Source organism: Petaurus breviceps, unplaced genomic scaffold, assembly GCF_028583685.1.
Source record: "Petaurus breviceps papuanus isolate PSGF00001 unplaced genomic scaffold, PetGlider_PUasm1.0 91133, whole genome shotgun sequence".
Taxonomy (NCBI): domain Eukaryota; kingdom Metazoa; phylum Chordata; class Mammalia; order Diprotodontia; family Petauridae; genus Petaurus; species Petaurus breviceps.
Window position 1 is genome coordinate 71,859,308 of NW_027187419.1, and position 18,894 is coordinate 71,878,201.

Here is an 18,894-nt window from a genome sequence, read left to right on the forward strand (position 1 = left end):
GTTCATACATTTGAGATATTTTTTTTACTTTTCCCTATACCTCATTCCACATATCCAGTCAAGAGCCTGTTGACTCTACTTTCATAAATGTCATAGGATCATAGGGATAAAGGTCACAGAATTAGAGCCACAAAGAATCTTAAAGGCCACCAAATTCAACAGCTTATTTGATGTATGAGGAAACTGAGGAACAGTTACCCTGTGTCACAGAAGTGGCAAATGCCTGAGATGGGATTTGAACTTGATCTTGTCCTTCTGCTCCAAGTTCAGTGTTCTATCCACAAAATTCTGTTGCTAACTCATGTCTCCAATTCCACTTCCCCTAGGTTAAAAACCTATAGTTTCTAGAAAACATGAAATGCTCTTCTTGTCTCCAGTCTAATTTCCTTCCCCCTGCCCCAATTCATTCTTCATACCATTATTTATAAAATAGGGATAATAATAACTCCCCTATACAGACTATCCCAAAAGTTTTAGTGCAGTTGAAAGCTTTATGAAGCTTTCCTTCCTTACAAAGGAGCTTTCCTTCCAACACTGCTTTGTAAAGCTTACAGCTGCATTAAGACCTTTGTGACAATCCATCTCACAGGGTTGTGAGAATCAAGTCTGAAAAGAGATAAGAAGTCATCGTGTGTTTACATGCTAAAGTGGTAAAACAATATCAACTGATATTTTTTTTAGCACTTAAAGGTCACAGAGGTCAGAGAATTTTTAGAGTTGGTAGGAATATCAGTGGTTTCCTATTCCAAAAAGAATTCCCCTCATAACATACGTGCCAAGTGGCCATCTAACTTGTGCTTGAAGACCTCCAATACTTCATCTGATTCTCACAAGGTAACAAGATAGTTACTATAAATATCATTCCCCTTATTTAATAGATGAAAAATCTGAGGCTCACATAAGTGGCTTGCTCAAAGTCAAGGTAAGTGGTAGAATATGATTTGAACCTAGTGAGGTCTCCTGACTCATGCTCCAGGGCTCCTTTTACTATAAGTTCATCTAGGTAAATGTAATCATGTCTTATTAACATTCAACTGCTTGTTTGGCTTCCTATTGAACCAGACGCTAAACAACACACCTAACAAATCTGACTGCCTCTGCGTCCTCATCTCTGCACCTCTACCTTAAAGACCACTGTTTTATTGTCCATCTAAACTCACCTTCACATCATGTAAGGTACAGCCACAAAGCATGGAGACTGAAAACAAATGTATGAGGACTCACAGATGCAAAATAAGGGCTGTCCTCCAAAGTCATCCTTTTTGGAGGCTAGACATATATTCCAGTAGAGCTTAAAACCTTTTTGGAACTTCTCTTACATATTCAGAGCTCATTTATGAGCCAAATAAGAAAATCAGGATTCTTAGGAGTCACACTTTGCTCTCCATCAAAAACAATATTAATGCAACTTGATGACCGAGCTTGACACCAAATGACTTTTGGCTATGTCCAAACATTAACTTCACCCCCAGGTGACAAACATTTGCCACCACTGGGAACATGTGAAAGGATGTACTATTAGTTCTGAAGATAATTAATTGTAAGAAAATTCTAAAAGCTGTATTGTTGAAATAAGTATATAACTTTCAAATGCCCTCTGCTTTGAATAAGATGACTGATGTTAACTGGGATATATAAGTTTAAGTGTATCTGCTAAAAAGATAAATCACATTACTTTATGGTAACACTTTTCATGTCTTCTTCCTGTACTTTGCCCCCCAGGGAAAAATGAGTAGAAAAATCGGTCATGGCACCCCCCTGTGAGCATGACTTGGGGAGAGAACATACAATTTGAATAAATCAATATGAATCCCCCAAATCTCTCCCTTCCTGACGTTTCTAAACATCTTAGCTTCATCAAACCCATTCATTCGTCAAAGTTGGATAAGAGCGGGGAAAAACAACGGGAGGGGATGGTGTCCCTCAAGGGAGACAAGAATTCAGCAGCACCATAGAAAGTAAGACACAAGATCACAGTTTTAGATTTGGAAAGGATCTTTAAGCCCATCTAGTCCAACCCCTTCATTTTACAGAGAAGGAATTCAATGCCCAGAGACGTTACGTGAATTTTATAGATCACATAGCTAATTAAATATCTGAAGTAGGATGCTGGAGAAGGGTACAGAGTTTACTTCCAGTTCTTCTCTTAAGCAAAATAGCTTTCCAAACCAAACCCCCAACATTTAATATTCCAAATTAACCTTTTAAAATAAATCTGGCAGGCATGTTTTATTGCCTAATCTGTTGTTTTTACTCTATATGTATCCCCATCAATGTGCCTTCTTTGGGACATAATTTCTATCAGGGCAGGGATACTGCTATAATTTACACTTTGATAATTTTTATGTCAAAGTACCTTGAAAAGAAACTTAAATGGATTATTAATCAGATACAGTTCATAATTTCCACAACTGCAAAAAGTGAAATGAATAAAGTTGACTAATTATCCAAGTATGAATGAAAACACATTGAAATTCTGGTGTCATCTTGGGGAACCAGGAGAATGTATAAGACTTTCCCCTATACATAATCAATACATGAAGAATCTTCTAAGTTACAGAAGGGTCCAGGAATAAAAGCACAAAAGAGATAAACATGTTTTTCTCATCTCTGACTACTGGAAAAGGAAAAAAAGAAAGAAAAAAATCATCCAGAGATAGGAGCTCTCATTAAAGTTCCATTAGTGCATATAGTTCAGTCTTATTTTTGGAGGGGCTATAAAGTTTTAGATGTACCTCTCTCCTTTCCTGTCTAGATAAGTTTTAGTTAGGCTGCAGTCTTCTATGGATTACATTCTTTATTAAATAACCATGTCCCACAAACACTTACACATTAATACTCATTCACATATCATAATATGTCCACTCTATTCTTTCTTTTAATATCTACAAAACAGCATCAGGAATACATTTAGATGAATCACCAACACCCTAGGAACTGGTTATGCAGATTCTTGCCTTCTCTACCTTTCTCTGCATTGCTTTCATTTTGGCCACTTTAGGACCTGATAGCAGTACCGTATGAAAGAGAGAGAAAGGTAGAATAGCAAAAATTTAAATAAAATGAAATACTGGTCTGTGAATTTCTTGTGAATGACAAGAAACATAAAAATGATGCAGGACATCTAGCACTTTTACTTTAGCAATGTCCTTTCACACTGATCCACCCAATCCTCACAATGATGCTGTGATGTATTATTTTAAGATGATATTCTGATAAAAAAAATTTGTAAACCAAAGTTTACAGAAGTTTATTGAAGTTTTAACACAAACTAAAGGAACAGGACACTGAGATTCTTTTAAATTGTCATTTTTTTATTATCAGGGTCAAAAGCATTATTAGACTCACGAATATTAATAGTAAGTAACAGCTGCTGTCAGAGCATTACTCTAGTTTGGGTATCTTTTTACCTCCTTACAAATATAATTTTGAGGCTGATGAATTTACACAGCTCTGCCTCATCTAAAATCCAATTCACTTGCAAATTAAGACATCACCCTTCGGGTGTTATTGGTCTTCTTCAAGAACAAAGGATGAGGGGCGGCCAGGTAGCACAGCGAGTAAGAGCACCGGCTCCAGTGTTGAGAAGACCTGGAGATCGAATCCCGGGCTCAGGCACTTAGCACCCACCCAAAAACACCTGGCTGTGTAACCTTGAGCAAGTTACTTAACCCCGATTGCTTTAAAAAAAAAAAAGAACAAAGGATGAGCCACAAACACAAAGGTAATTAGCTTTAACAATTATGATATGGAAGGACCTGGCTGGATTCCTTCAATACCTACATCAAATACTGCCTTCCATAAGTGGCCTTTCCTAATTCTACTGTAACTGCTGGTGCCTTCACCTCTAAGTTATTTCTGTCTCCTCTTCAGGCATCTTTTGTGCACATATTTATACTTACATTGTCTTCTCCTATCAGAATGGATGCTCCTTGAGGGTAAAGATGATATTTGTTTTTTTTTTTCCCATTGTATCCCCAGTACTTAGTACAGTGCTTGGCAAATACTATGTGCTTAATAAAGGCTTGGTTGAAACTGATCAATGAGTAGCACTATGTCATAAATTGTGAACTTTTTTGGTTAAATTATTTGAGTATCTGAAAAAAATTCTGCATTTCTGGATAGCTAGAAAGCTGTAATCTTTTTCTGTCATCTGTAAAAATTCATGTGGTCTAGGCATCTCGTATATGGATTTCTGATCATGGTTCATTAATTGAAGAAAAAAAAATCCTTGACTGCCAAAGTGTAGCTATTTTCCTTTACTAGCTTGGGTAGTAAAAAGCAGTGACTCTATGAGCTGTCCATAAAAGTAGAAATGATCTCCCTCCCTCAGCCAGTGAGGTAGTGAGTCCACTTGGAGAGAACAGATTTACTTCTAGCAAGAGATTTCCCTGTTACCCAGGAACCTTGGATCTACCTACCGAGACATAAGACTCACCTAGGGGAAAGGATGCTGGGTAATAGCTGCTTGGTTTCTTCCTACCTGAACTGACTGGGGATCACTGTGTAAGGTATAGTTCGTGGATAATTTGTAATTTGGACAATTTATTCTGTGGAGAAACTTGAGCTAATGCGGAAAGCAACAGAACCTTACTAATCCAAACTCATATGAAGAAAGCACAAGGGAAGGAGCACTGGATTTGGAGTTGGGGAATCTGGGTTCAAATCTTGACTCTGTCACTTACTTCCTGTATGACCTTAGACAAGTCCTTTTTATTTCTCTTGGCCTCAGTATTTTCACCTATAAAATAAGGGAATGGGATAAACTAATATCTTATAAATGAATATGGGTTATAGAGCCCACTGTGAATATTAAAGTATACATTTTAGTTGTTTCATATATTTGTCATCCTTCTTAAAAGAATATATCTGTTTCCATTTTTATGTCACTAAATGAATATATAATCCCATAAGCAGCAGAACTTCATTGCTGAAAATCTCTTCCCATGCTTCATCCTACAATCCCTACAAGGCAAGAGGCTCAGAATAAATTTTATCCCACAGAATATTTTAAAGATATGAAATGTTATTATTAGATAAGGAGCTTCTTGGCACAGTATGATCTGGGCTCAAATCTCATATCTGACACTTACAAGTTGTTTGACCCTGGGTAAGTCACTGTGCCTCAGGCAGCTTCCTAGGATTTATCCAAATCAGACTGGTTGCTGGAGTCATGAAGATCTATACTAGGGTGGTGGCAGTGTCAGAGAAGAGAAGGGAGCATATATGAGAGATGTTACAGAGGTGAAATTGCCAGGCCTTAGTAACAGATTGGATGGGGGGTGGTGAGAGATAGTAAGGCGTTAAGGACAACTCCTAGGTTGTGAGCAGGAGAGAGTAGGAGGATGGTATTGCTTTCTATGGCAGGAAAGTGGGGGGAGTATTTCGGAGACAAGATAATGAGTCCTGTTCTGGACACATTTAGTCTAAGATGGCTACTGGACACTCTATACTTTGATAAGCTCGAGTTCTTGTGATGAATTAGTTAATGTCAATTTATTTTACTGGTTCTGTTAGTTCAGTTTTATAAACATATTTTTTCTGATTTAGAATTAAAGTTGGATTTTTGAATATTCTAACTCTAAAAAGCATTTTTAAGTGGCAAATGAAAGGCCACTGTGGAAAAAGGAGAGAGTATTTGTTTAAAGTCTCAGGGAAAAAAAATGAAAGGAAAACTTTTGCTGTGACTGGGGGAGAAGAAATTCTATAGGCCTCCATCTCTGAGCCAAATGCATCATGGGATAAGATGATACCTCAGTCCATATACCTACAATGTGCCAAGCAATGTGCTAGGCATTGGGGATACAAAGAGAAAAGAAACAATCCTGGCTCTCAAAAGAGTTCACATTCTGAAATTGGATATATTGACATTTATATAGAATACATTCAAAAAAATTACAACGTATGTACAAATAACATGTGAATGCACTGAAAACTATAGAGTTTTACATATCTCAGCATAACACATCTCAGAGAAAGAGCAGATGGGAGCCTGGAGATGGGACACAGAGCTTGGCACAAAGTGGCCACTTTATAAATGCTGGCTGGTTGGGGCAGCTATCTGGTGCCACAGATAGAAGGTCGGACTTGGAGACAGGGAGACGAGGCCAAATCCTGCCTCAGACACTTAATAGCTGTATGACCTGGGTAAGTCCCTTAACCTCTGTCAGCCTCAGTTTCCTCATCTATAAAATGGGAATAATAACAATAATCCTACCTCACAGGGTTGTGGTGAAGATCAAATGAAATAAGACATGTAAAGTGCTTTGCAAACCTTAAAGTGCTATTTAAAGCTAGCTATTAGGTAAGAAAGAAAGACATAGGGAGGCAGATGTTTCCTAGAAAGGCAATGTAGAATGTTAGAATTTTCGGAGAGTGAAGGACCCTTCCCTGGGATCATCTAGTCCTATTCCCTTATTTTGCAGTGGAAGAAACCAAAGCCCAGGGTAGTGTGTAAGTGACTTGCACAGGTTCACATAGCTAATTAGTGGCTGAGCTGAGGGAATAGAACTAGGGACCCTCTGTTTCTTCCCTATATTATATCATCCCAAGTAGAAGACAAAGTTAAGATTATACTTGAAGAAAAGATAAAATCTTTCTCCAGCTCTCCATAAAATTATTAATAATAATTCCTATTTTTGTAGCATTTGGAAGTTTGGCAAACACCTTACACTGGATCCGTGCCACAAACCTGTCAAGGATACACTTGCAGGCATTATTGTCTTTATTTTATGGAGAAAACTGAGGCTCAGGAAGCTGCTAATATCTCCCCCCTTTCATGCAATTTCACCTTGACTCTGGTTTGTATATCCTTATTTATATATGGATTTTCTCCTCTGAGAGTACATAAGCTCCTTGAAGTCAGGGATGTTTCATTTTTGTTTTTGTATGCTCTGTGCCTGTCCTAGTATAGTATATAGTAGCAGAACCCATAGTAAGTACTAAGTAAAGGTTGGCTGATTAATTCCCTATGACTTTCCCGGTAGTCAGCATCAGAAAGTGTATTGGAAGTCAGATATCTTCTGATTCCATTTCTGGGAACTTCACACCATTCTACCTCAAGTATTTTTATCAGTAATATTGCTTACATTTAACCCCATACCCTTCTCACCATCCTTTGCCCCTCAGGATTTTATTTATATGCAAGTTTCAGTTCAGGCTGCATCTCCTATGGGAACCTCTCCCCCAAACCCCTTTCTCAAATGACATCATTTTAATATTATCTGTGGCCATGTTATATGCTGTATATCTCCTGTGGAATGTATACTCCATGAATACCAGTGAACACAGGGGTGATTTCATTTTTGCTTTTCTATTCCTAGCATTTAGTTGAGGTACCTATAGAAAACAGGCATATAGGGTGAACTAAATCTTCTGGAATTCTTTTTCTCCTTAAAGCAAAGCAGCTGAGAAATTCTTGATTTGTCTTAATGACAAAAGCTTTTCACAAGGTAGAGGGAGTGATGATTGCAACGGCTACTCTGGTTCTGATTCTGACCAAGAAGAAGAGCAGATTGTCAGGGGAGGAACGATGGGAACCTTGCAAAGAAGTGGCTTCTCCCTCCACTTAGAGTTCCATACTTCTTGAAAGGGGCAGGTTCAGAATCAGTCAGTCAGCAGCTTTGAGGAGACTAAAGTATTCTCACCACTGTTTGCCTGATATACATAACTGATTACCAGTAAGTTTGATGAGAAAGAATGAGGCCAAAAGAAAGAATACAAATGAGGAATTGGGAAACATCAAGAGAATGTTGCCCAACACCAGAGGAGTGCTTGATACATTTTTGTTGACTGGATATATGAATACAACTCTTTAAAAGCCACTGGTTAGAACATTAGCAAATGCAAACTATGTATTTCGTGGTAAACATACACAAAGTGAAAGACATCAAGACATGTTTTTGTATGAATTGACTGAGAATTGGTCTTTCTATTCATTCCATATGAAATCATCTTAAGTCTGCTCGTTAAATTATTATGTTGCTAATGAATTATAGTAATGATTATAGTGGTATTAGGGAGAAAGTCTGTAATTTCATTGGTATAGGGAATTCTTGATTCTTAGCAATTTATAGTCTTAGTTGCCTATCTAGCACAGAAATTAAATGACTTGTTTAGGGTCACACAACCAGGAGGTATAAGAGTCTCTTGGCTCTAAAGCCATCTAATGTTATGCTCCTTTTGTATTATGATCAATCAGTTATGACTATTTCTTCAGAGGGTCCATCAGTATTCCAAATTATTTCACTTATCATCATAGTAACCTATGTATTATTCAGGTGAAAAGTAAACTATTTTCTACAGAGATGAGGGCGGTGGTGAGAAAAAGACGTGATAATGGTCACAAGGATGAATTTTGCTAGAACTGGAACTGGGCCTGATTCAAGATGGGTACCATTTTTCAATATGCTGTTTGTCTTGACTCTCTGTTCTCCTTCCACCTGCTTTTGGGAGGCTCCCTCCAAAGATTCTTCCCTCTATTCAGGCTACCCTTAGTGACTATGTATCTACAATTATAGGGCCTCATTTAGGCAGAATGTATACTCTTACCAATGACTCTTCAAGACAATATCTTAACCCAAAGGAATAAATCTAGTGGTGAAAATTTCTGGAATCCTAGTGAGTAGGCAGGGGTATAGGTGGCCTTTTATGATCCCTTAAATATTTGGGGAGTCTACATTATCTACTGGATGATCTTTTCATCTAATTATGTTGCCAATTTCCCTAACTAACATGCTATCCTGCAACAGCTCTGAGAAATAAACTATGACGTTCTAAAATTGTAAAGTGGAAGTTCACACCATTTTATCAGCCTCACACAAAAAGTTCACACACCCACTGTTCACTGGGATTCCAAAATTAAAGTGACAAAGCCAGTTCACAGTGATTTTCTTCATCACTTTACCTGAGCTGGTTGAAGCCGGGGATTTGCTGCGTCTTGATGGGCCAGGACTCTTGGTGGTGCTCCTGCGGGATGTTGAAGCTATTTTGGTGTAGGAAGTGGACTTTACCACTCGACATTCTAAGGGATGGAAGACAAAAACGGGTTATCATCGATTGGAGATTGTCAGTGATGATACAGGATTAAAACAGCATTGCCAGGAAAGACATTCAAATTTAAACTTAGGAACAGGCACTGGATCAGACCTATGGTCCATCTAACTGGGGAGATTGACAGTGATGATACAGGATTAAAACAGCATTGCCAGGAAAGACATTCAAATTTAAACTTAGGAACAGGCACTGGATCAGACCTATGGTCCATCTAACTGGGGATTTTGTCTCTGACAATGGTGCCAGGGGACATGTTGGGAAAGGACATAGTTCTCCCTGATATCAAACCATAAGCATCAAATTACTTTCATCCTAGGAAACTGTTAGGTAGAATAGCAACTTCATGCAACAAATAATAAAAATTCCTAAAGAAGAATGACTATTGCTGCTGCTGTCTTGATTTCTTTATCCTATAATGCAGGGGGTTCTTAACATAGGCTCCAGGGATCTGTGCATAAATTTCAGGGGATCTATGAATTTAGATGTGAGAAAAAAATAACATTTTAATTTTCATTAACTTCTAACTGAAATTTATCATTTCCCTCAATTATTTAAAGACATACTTCCAAGAAGGGGTCCATTGGCCTCATCAGATTGCCAAAGGGGGGCATGACTCATAAAAGATCAAGAATGATTACTGTAGAACAAAAGTACAGTGTGCATTTCTCTGTGTATGTGTGTGTGTTTTCCATCTAAATTCTTATTTCTTCTAAGAAAAATGACAGAGGAAAAACGAGCCTCATAAATCAAAACATAAGCACTACTCCTGAGGTGATGCAAGTTTCTGTCAATTATGACAGGCCTGAGTAAAGTGAAACAAGTCTGTTGTTTCTGGATAATCCTCTGGTGAACAATAACCCAACCAGCAACATGTAGTTCATCTCAGTTTGATGGAAATAACACCATTTGCTCATAAGAGACAACAGTAAAATCAATGGAGAGACAATATTGCCTTCCTACACTGACACAGAGAGATGTTCAGGCTCAAGCTTGTGTACACCCACACAACTTTGTAGGCACACTCACATTATGCCTGTAAAATGGTTTCTGACCTGGGGATGAAAAACAAGATGGTTTTCATCAGAATTTTAATCCTTTGCTTTCAAGCTTACTAAATTCAACTTCAAGCATTTTAAACAACAAATAATCATTTGTGTGTGTGTGTGTTAGCCAACTGCATTAATATCATACAAGTTACAACATTTTGCAAATCTGCATTTCTACATTCAAGATGATACCTTTAAACTCTAATTTCAGACAAGCTGAAAGTTCCAGACAATTCCAGTGACTGACCTGGATATCAGACAGTCTCTTTCTTGCCAGCCTGCATATTATTATTATTATTATTATTATTATTATTATTATTATTTTGCTTTTTGGAGGGGGGAGGGCAGGGCAATTGGGGTTAAGTGATTTGCCTAGGGTCACACGGCTAATAAGTGCTAAGTGTCTGAGGCCGAATTTGAACTCAGGTCCTCCTGACTCCAGGGCCAGTGCTCTATTCACTGCGCCACCTATCTGTCCCGCATCTTATTCTTTTTAAAAAATTTTTTTTGCTTTTTGGAGGGCAATTGGGATTAAGTAACTTGCCCAAGGTCACAGGGCTAGGGTGTGTGTGTGTGTGTGTGTGTGTGTGTGTGTGTGTGTGTTAAATGTCTGAAGCCGGATCTGTACTCAGGTCCTCCTGACTCTAGGGCCGGCGCTCTACTCACTGTAACACCTAGCCGTTCCCCCACATCTTATTCTTAACATACAAAAATAATTTCTTTTTTCCTCTATCTAAAATGCCTTCATATATACATCTTTTATTACTTGTTCTATCAATAAAAACCTGTACCATAGTTTGGAATGTTGAAAAAACCCAGAACTATAGGCATATGTTGGGCTGATGGCAGAAAGACCAGGTATGGAATAAAGTAGAAGATTCTCTCCTCTGATGAGTTTGGGTTTGGAGGCCTTAGATCATTGGAGGCAAACCAAAACGGATGAGGAAATTCTATCTCAAATTAAGATTACTTGCTTCTCCATGTTTTTAGTGCCAAAAGGAGATCAAATTCACTACTGGCTTCCAAAGTCTGCCCGAGGACCCTCCCTACCGCCAATAGTTTCACGTAAGATGTTTATCCCTAAGGAATGACCAGGATTTCAAGTTCTCCAGAAAAACATTTTTCTAGCAGAGTTTTCTGCTTCTTAGAAGAGGGTCATCTATGGAAATGTCATCCAAAAAACATAAAAATGAAGTAGTCAAGAAAGGAAAAAGCAAATTACTAACATCAGGAGGTCTAGTCAAAAGACATTTCAAACATTTCAAAGCACTGGGTCAAAACCACATTGTGAGGTGATTTAGTGTGGAGTGTGTGTGTGTGCGAGCACATGTGCATGGGTATGCTTACACATGTGCATTGCATGTATGTGTATGCACATTTTAATGTCAATGACAGAATTTTTGTTCTTATCTCAATACACACCTGCTAATCTAAGGCTTTACCCCACAGAGTTGAAATAAATATTCATGGTGTAATATATTGACGATGTGATATCGGTTAATATGATCAAATCTTATCAGCACATGGTCATTTTAGTCAACTAATGAGAAAAATGGCAGAAAAGAGCTGGCTATAACCTATGGGATTATACCATTTTGACATGACCTTATAGAAACTTCCATAAGACTTCAGTGGAAAAAAGTCAAGAACATAGGAAATATTTATTTCTAATAAAAACTATTTTTCCCTGTCTTCTAACTTTTAAAAGTAAGAGGTAAGAAGTGGGACCTACATAGGAGGAAAGGTAGGGACACAGCAGACTGCCTGAGATGAAACATCTTAAGTAAGAAACTGAAGAAAATAGCCTATATCATGGCCAATGAAGGACTTAGGGGTAATGTTTAGGGGAACATAGAGATAGACTGAATGTTGCATACAGGAACAACCAATGGAAAGTTATCACCTTCCCACTGTAACAATAATTCCTTGTTTTGATGAATAAAATATGCCAGATAAGCTAAATGACACTATGCTGCCATTTCCATAAATACATGTATTTTTTAAAAATGCAGACTGAAAAGTTACATTATGTTAGGAGCACATGAGGACTGAATGATTAAGAATTGCAAAGACTTGAAATGATTTCTGCTACTTGCCTCCAGGATGAGCATAAAGTACAAGGGTCCTTACAATGGTGACTATATTAGTACTAAAAAAAAAGATGAGGTCAAACAGCAGAACAACAATGACGAAAAAATTTATCGTCACTGCTTTTTCCTTAGATCAAAGAGCAAATTCAGTTTAGGACTAATTCAGAGCCAAGCCCTAAAGCAAAACAACCTCTTGCCCATTAAATTTTAGATTTTAAATGTTTTAATTAATTTAGATGAGCATTATATTTTATAGTTGTGAAAACGCAGTGAAGAAGAGCAAATGCTTAATTAGCTTAGGGAGAATGCCAAAACTCAGCTGGTTTGAAACCAAATGTTGGAAACATTGTGAATAATGCAATCTCAAATGACCAAGAAAGTACAAAAGCTTATTTGCTGACACAAAGGACTTTGTTGAAGATTCTGGCAAGGAAGAAACCCTGCAACCCCTGCCTGCTGGTAGAATTTGCTTTTTCGGGGCTACACTTAGTTGTGCTGATATATTCCAGCATTTCTGACTCTCCTCCATTTTGCCACTGGCCTCTCTAGGACAGACATCATGGGCTCCTTTGGCAGTCTAGTGAAGCCCCTGGACTCCATCTCAGAATATTGTCTTTAAGTCATGGAAGGAAATATTAAGTTTCTTTTAGAGGTTAGTGAAAATAAAGATGTGACTCCTTGATATTTTTTCATGGGGGCTCCCTTGACCCCAGGTGAAGAGCCCTTACTCTAGATGGGCAATTTTTGGTGAGACTATGATAAGAGATGGACCATAAAAGAACGGTGAAGGTAAAGAACAGTAGGTAAGCCTCTTGTAAGAACAAATGGTGTCAGGGACGGCTAGGTGGAACAGTGAATAGAGCACCAGCTGGAGTCAGGAGGACATGAGTTCAAATCTGGCCTCAGACACTTAATACTTACTAACTGGTGACCTTGGGCAAGTCACTTAACCTCAATTGCCCGACCTTCCCCCCTCCAAAAAAAGAAAAAAATAATAATAATTTAAAAAAGAATGAATGGTGTGGGCTTTTTTTTTTCTTTTTTTTTACTGTGGCTATAGATTCTGACCTACCAAAACTGTGAAATCATAAAGGAAAATTTTCTACTTAGTACGGGGGTAGGCCCTGGGGCAGGGTTAACCTGGCTGAAGAATGAAAAGTGAGTACTTAATATATATCTGAACCTTCTATAACCATCCTAGCCCAAGTACTGTCTTGACTGTTAGAGATAGGCCTAAGGCAAGGGTAGGGAACCTATGACCTCGAGGCTACATGTGGCCTTCTAGGTCCTCAAGTGAGGCTCTTTGACTAAATCCAAACTTCATAGAACAAATCCTTAGATTCTAAGGTCTTACCACCTGACCTGCTGCTATAGCTTCCCCTAGTCTACCTCTTGATAAGAGATTGATAATAAAATTAACACGGCCATTGTTACTGTGAAGGGTATGACACTCCTGTTTCTGAGCAGGAGACTGCCCGAGCTGATGGTCCCTTCCCTGGCCACCACTTCTTCCTCTCTCATATGTGTCCATGTTGGCTCAATCTCCCTTGTGTTCCCAAGCCATCCCAACCTACTCTCTCACTCTTTATTCTGAACCCCATTTTATACCTAAACAACCTTTCATGTTCGACTTAGTATATATTTTGTGTTTCATTTTCTGTGTATATTGTTTCTTTCAAACAGAATGTAAGCACCTTGAGGGAAAGGGCTGATTCATTTTTGTTTTATATTTTCAGTGCTTGGTGCCAAGAGAATTTGCCCAAAATAAATGCTTATTGAGTTGAACTGAACTGAAATTACAGCATTCCTTTGTCCTTTAGGTGTTTATCAAGACAGAGTAAGCAAGCTTTGAATTTTCTTCTAAAAATGTGCTTTTAATTAAGCCTTTTAAAAAAAAATACCCCAAGTAGGGACGGCTAGGTGGCACGGCGAATAGAGCACTGGCCCTGGAGTCAGGAGGACCTGAGTTCAAATCTGACCTCAGACACTTAACATACTTACTAGTCATGTGACTTTAGGCAAGTCACTTAACCCTAACTGTCCTCGAAAAAAAAAATTCCCCATGTACGTCAGGAATAGTTTTGGAGGATAGTGTTATCATCTTCTTCAGGCAATTGGTAAGAGGACTGTTTGCATATAGTCAACACTGAAGATATCCGGGACTTTATAAACATAATAGACATTAAAATGTATCCCCTATCTTAAGATGCTAATACCCACAGAGAGAAGGATAAACCTGGAAAACACACAGACAGTAAATGTATAAGGAGAAGAGTGGGGATGAACTGCTCTAACCTACCACAATTCAATATATTCTAATTTCTTGATAGCAGGACTGCTTTTATTTTTCTTGTGTATCTGCAGTACCCAGCCCAGTACTTGGGAGCACAGCAGACAACTGATGAATTCTTGTTGATACAAACATGTAAATGGAAAATATAACAGTAACAACAAAAACTGAAGCTAAATTCAGGGTAACTGTAACGACCAAGTTAGGCCCCAAAGAAGAAGTATGAATATGCAGCTCGTTCCCTTCTTTGCACATGTGGGGGGCTACAGGTATGGAAAACTAGATGTAATGGAAGGCTCAAATGATGTGTTTGTTGGTTTTGCTGAACCCTTTATTCATCCTTTAAAAAAATCTTTTATATATTATTATAAGGAATGAGTCTTAGAGAGGGAGGGAACAGGGAATATATTGAGAAATTTAGATGATAGAAAAACAAAAGATTATCAATAAAAATGTTACAATGCTTGATGAATAAATGAATGAGTGAGTGTAGAAGGCACAAATTCTACCTGCCTCTGAAGTTTCAGCTGGTGCTTATATTCACTGCTCTAAGAAATGGTTGGGAAGGCTAGTTGAAGTGATGTTGGGAGTCACTTCTGGAACAAAAATTAAATAAAAAGCCATCACCATAATCCTCCAGAGACCCTGCCTGTCATATTGGGCCACACTTTTAATTTTATCTGTTCCTTTTTAGGGTGTCTATTAGGTAAAAAGCGATTGGAGTTCTTTCAGACTTGCAGTACAGCTGCTGAATAATACTTTTAAAATGCAGAATGAACTTGATTTTTGAGCATCCTCTTCATGTGCCAAAATGAGAGTTCTTTAAAAAAGCTATTGGATCTTTATTCTTGATTCTTAATCACTTAAAAGAACAAATTCACATATAAAGGGTTCAACAAGGACAGTAAATGCATTTTGTTTCTGACTGTTCCAGACTTACTACATTCCAGTAATTGTCTTTGTACTTTTTAAATCTGGCAAAGATGCAAATCCATATAATGGAGGAAAAGATGAAAAATAGCTACCCTTCATTATGTTACTATATGCAAATAAGGGCCTAAAACACCTTTGGTCCTAGAAGACTTCATAAAAATAGGCTCAAACAGTGACAAAGGACAAAACTGGCCATTGGAAATCTTTTAATTTGCTATCTAGCTAATAATACAACTTTTCTATTTCTTTCTCATGTAAACATGCAATGACCTGCAAACCGTGAAATGTGGGGTTGGGGCAGGAAGAATGGAGGGCAACCAGTGAAGCTAGACTATTTTGAAAAAGGAAGAAATCAAAGTGACTGGAATAAGACACTAAGAAAAGAATAATCTAGGCTCTAGAGGTAGAAGACACTTTAAAGTTTATCTAGTCCAATAGGGCTCACTTTCCAGATGAAGAAACTGTGGAACAGAAAGGTAACTTGATTTGCCTAATGTTATATATGCAATCAATATTGTGATAAGGATGGACAGCTGTAGAATAAAATTTTAGTAACTGAGATTCAATTCAAATCTTCATTTATATGCTTACATGCATTGTAAACATCAAATTGGGTTAATAATTTTTTACTTTTTATTTCTGTCACAGGCTAAGTATTCCAGATGGTACACAACATACCCAAATGTGGTCTGGCTGGCTGGAGAGCACTTCATGAAACTAAGAGGCAGCAGTACCAAGTGTTCACTGAATTGACTGCAGAAGCCCTACATGGTTCAGCAAATGGCTTTGTGGTTCCATGATTTTTATAATATTAACATTAAAAGAGGGACCATTCAGAATGGCTGATGGCTCTGTTCACACATCCATGGTAATTTTAAATGTCATAAACAAGTTAACTACTTCAGCATCTTCTGCCATGTCTTGTCTCCCTGCCATTGAAATTCCCATTCCCTACCTTACATATTTATTGTTCTGGTTAGCATCAACTGTTAATTTTTATCTTCACACACTATTGTTATAGCCACATGCCTTCCCTTTTATGTGTCCCCAGATTCTCTTCAAGACCTCATTCTACTATCTAAGAAATTCTCCAACCAATGCCCTCTTCTGAATGCCAACCAAAATTCTCTCTTCTGATATTCAGTCCCCTCCTCTACTTCTCCCCATACTTTAGTGCAAGCTATTGTTTTTTTCATGCCTGGAATGCTTTCCCCTCTTCTTCTCTATCTCTTGGAAATTCCATCTACATTTAATTCTCAGGTGAGATGCCACATTCTACATAAAGCCATTCCTCATTTCTCAGCTATTGTAGCTTCTCCCCATGTACCTCACCCAAATGGTTTGTATTTCCTTTACATTTATTGTAAATGTAATTTATTGTATATAAAAATATAAATAAATACATTTATTGTAAACTGTAATTTATATGTATTACTGGTGCACATATTTCTCTCTACCCCATAAGAAGAATGTAAACTCCTCAAGGGGAAGAGCTATTTCCTTTTTCTGGGGGGGGGGAAGGGGGGAGTCTCCAGCACCTGACACAGTGCCTGGAACACATAAGGTACCAACAATGTTTAATGACTTGAGATGAATTTAAATTACCATTTTCCTTGAAAGTCTTGCTCTGATTATTTGAAACTTTTGAGATCTCTGTTGTGATACCAAACGCACCTGTCTCTCTTCCTATCTTTGTGATAGTTCCTTCTCTGGCTTCTTCACCATTTCCTCTTCCTGACTAACAATTATGGGCCCTTCTAAGACTCGTGTAAGGCTCAATCTTGACTTCTCTCTTTCATTATTTCTGCTCATATTTCACACACTATCTGCTCATATTTCGACCATCACCTTTATTCTATTGACTTCCAAATCTCTCCCTCTATGGCACAATGCATAGAGCATTGTACCTGAAGTCAGGCAGAACTGAGTTCCAAATCCAACCTTAGCTACTTACTAGCTGTGTGACCCTGGGCAAGTCACTTAGCTTCTGCCTCAGTCTCCTCATCTATAAAATAGGTATAATAATAACACCTACTTCCTAGGGGTTCCAACTTCAAGGCTTGGTGTGAAGATAAAATGAGATATTTCTACAGTGCTTTGCAAAGTGCTTAAAGCATTATAGAAAAGCTGCTATAGTATAAAGACAACTATAGTATTTTAGAATTGATGAGTACTTCAGCAGCCATCTAATGTAACCATAATTTGAAAGGAATCCCCATTAAAATATATCTGACAAGTAATAATCCATCCTGTACCTGAAGACCTCCAACGAGGGGGAACCCATTAACCACTAAAGCAGCCCATTCCACTCTTGGATGATTCTAATTGTTTGCCAGTTTTTCCCTGACTTTAAACCTAAATTGTGCTCTTTGAAATTTCTACCCATTGTTTCTAGTTCCGCTCTCTGGGGCAAACAAGTTTAATCCCCCTTCCACATGACAGGTCTTCGAATTTGGACATATGATTTCTGTTTCCACTCCTTTCCCCTAATCAAGGCATCTCTTCTCTGGATTAAACAGGTAATTCCTTCAATTATTCCTTAAGTGACAAGTGAAACGAGGTCCCGCGTCATCCTGGTTGTCCCCCTCCCCAGATAATTCTCAAGCTTTTCAATGTCCTTTGCAACACTATGTTCCCCAGAATTGAACACAATATTTCAGATGTGGTCTATCCAAGGCAGAATGCAGTAACTATAAATTTATTCCTGGGACCCATGTCTTTCTTTTCTTTTGTATGTGCAGCCTTTTCCGACAACTTCCTTCTCTCCTCATCAGAAATGCTTCCCTTTTTGTCATCATAATTTAATGCTTAACAGTTTTCTATTCTTCCTGTGTTGCTTTTCCCAAATTTAGTGTGTATGTCAGACTATCTTTCCTTTCTTTCTTTCTCACGACTCTAGGAGGGAATGGTCACTTAGCTCATTGAAGTTTCTCACCTAAATAATTCATATTACTTGTAGCATCTCCATAAATCTTCCTACCGAATATGAAACTAACTTAACATAACTAAAACCAAGACCATACCTTCTTTTTCAAAATGGCTCTCCTCCCCAGCTTCCCCATGCAACCACAGGCATTATTTGTTTCCTAATACCCAGGGGTCACAACCTCGAAGTCATCATTTACCAATTCCCTACATCCAATTAGTTGCAAATCCTGTCACTTCTTTCCCTACAATTAGGTCTCAGATTAAATTCATCTATTCTACTTCCATAGCTCCCCTATTCTTGTCCAGATTCGTATGCAGAGATCAATTAAACCACCTATTCACTGGTCAAACTGCTTTATTTCATTCCGTACACTGTTGCATGATTAATATTTCTACAACTATTATTCATCTGGTCACCTGCTCAAGTACCTTTTATCAATCCTTCATATTTTCAGTATCTAATTGAACTCTTTAACCATAAAGTCAAAGCTCATTATCCAAACCCTCAATTCTTACCAGTCCTTAATTAGATTAATTTTTTTGCTTTACATTC

The 18,894-nt window shown here is 37.9% G+C and overlaps 1 protein-coding gene across 3 annotated transcripts in view; it reads right to left on the reverse strand.

Moving 5' to 3' along the window:
• The window catches only part of DCLK1 (doublecortin like kinase 1), a 435,938-nt gene that overhangs the window by 112,916 nt on the left and 304,128 nt on the right, over positions 1-18,894 (reverse strand). For all 3 annotated transcript variants that reach the window (XM_069080369.1, XM_069080368.1, XM_069080371.1), the window contains exon 5: positions 8,906-9,022. In XM_069080369.1, the coding sequence (XP_068936470.1) occupies positions 8,906-9,022 (117 nt within the window). The remainder of the gene's footprint in view (positions 1-8,905; positions 9,023-18,894) is intronic.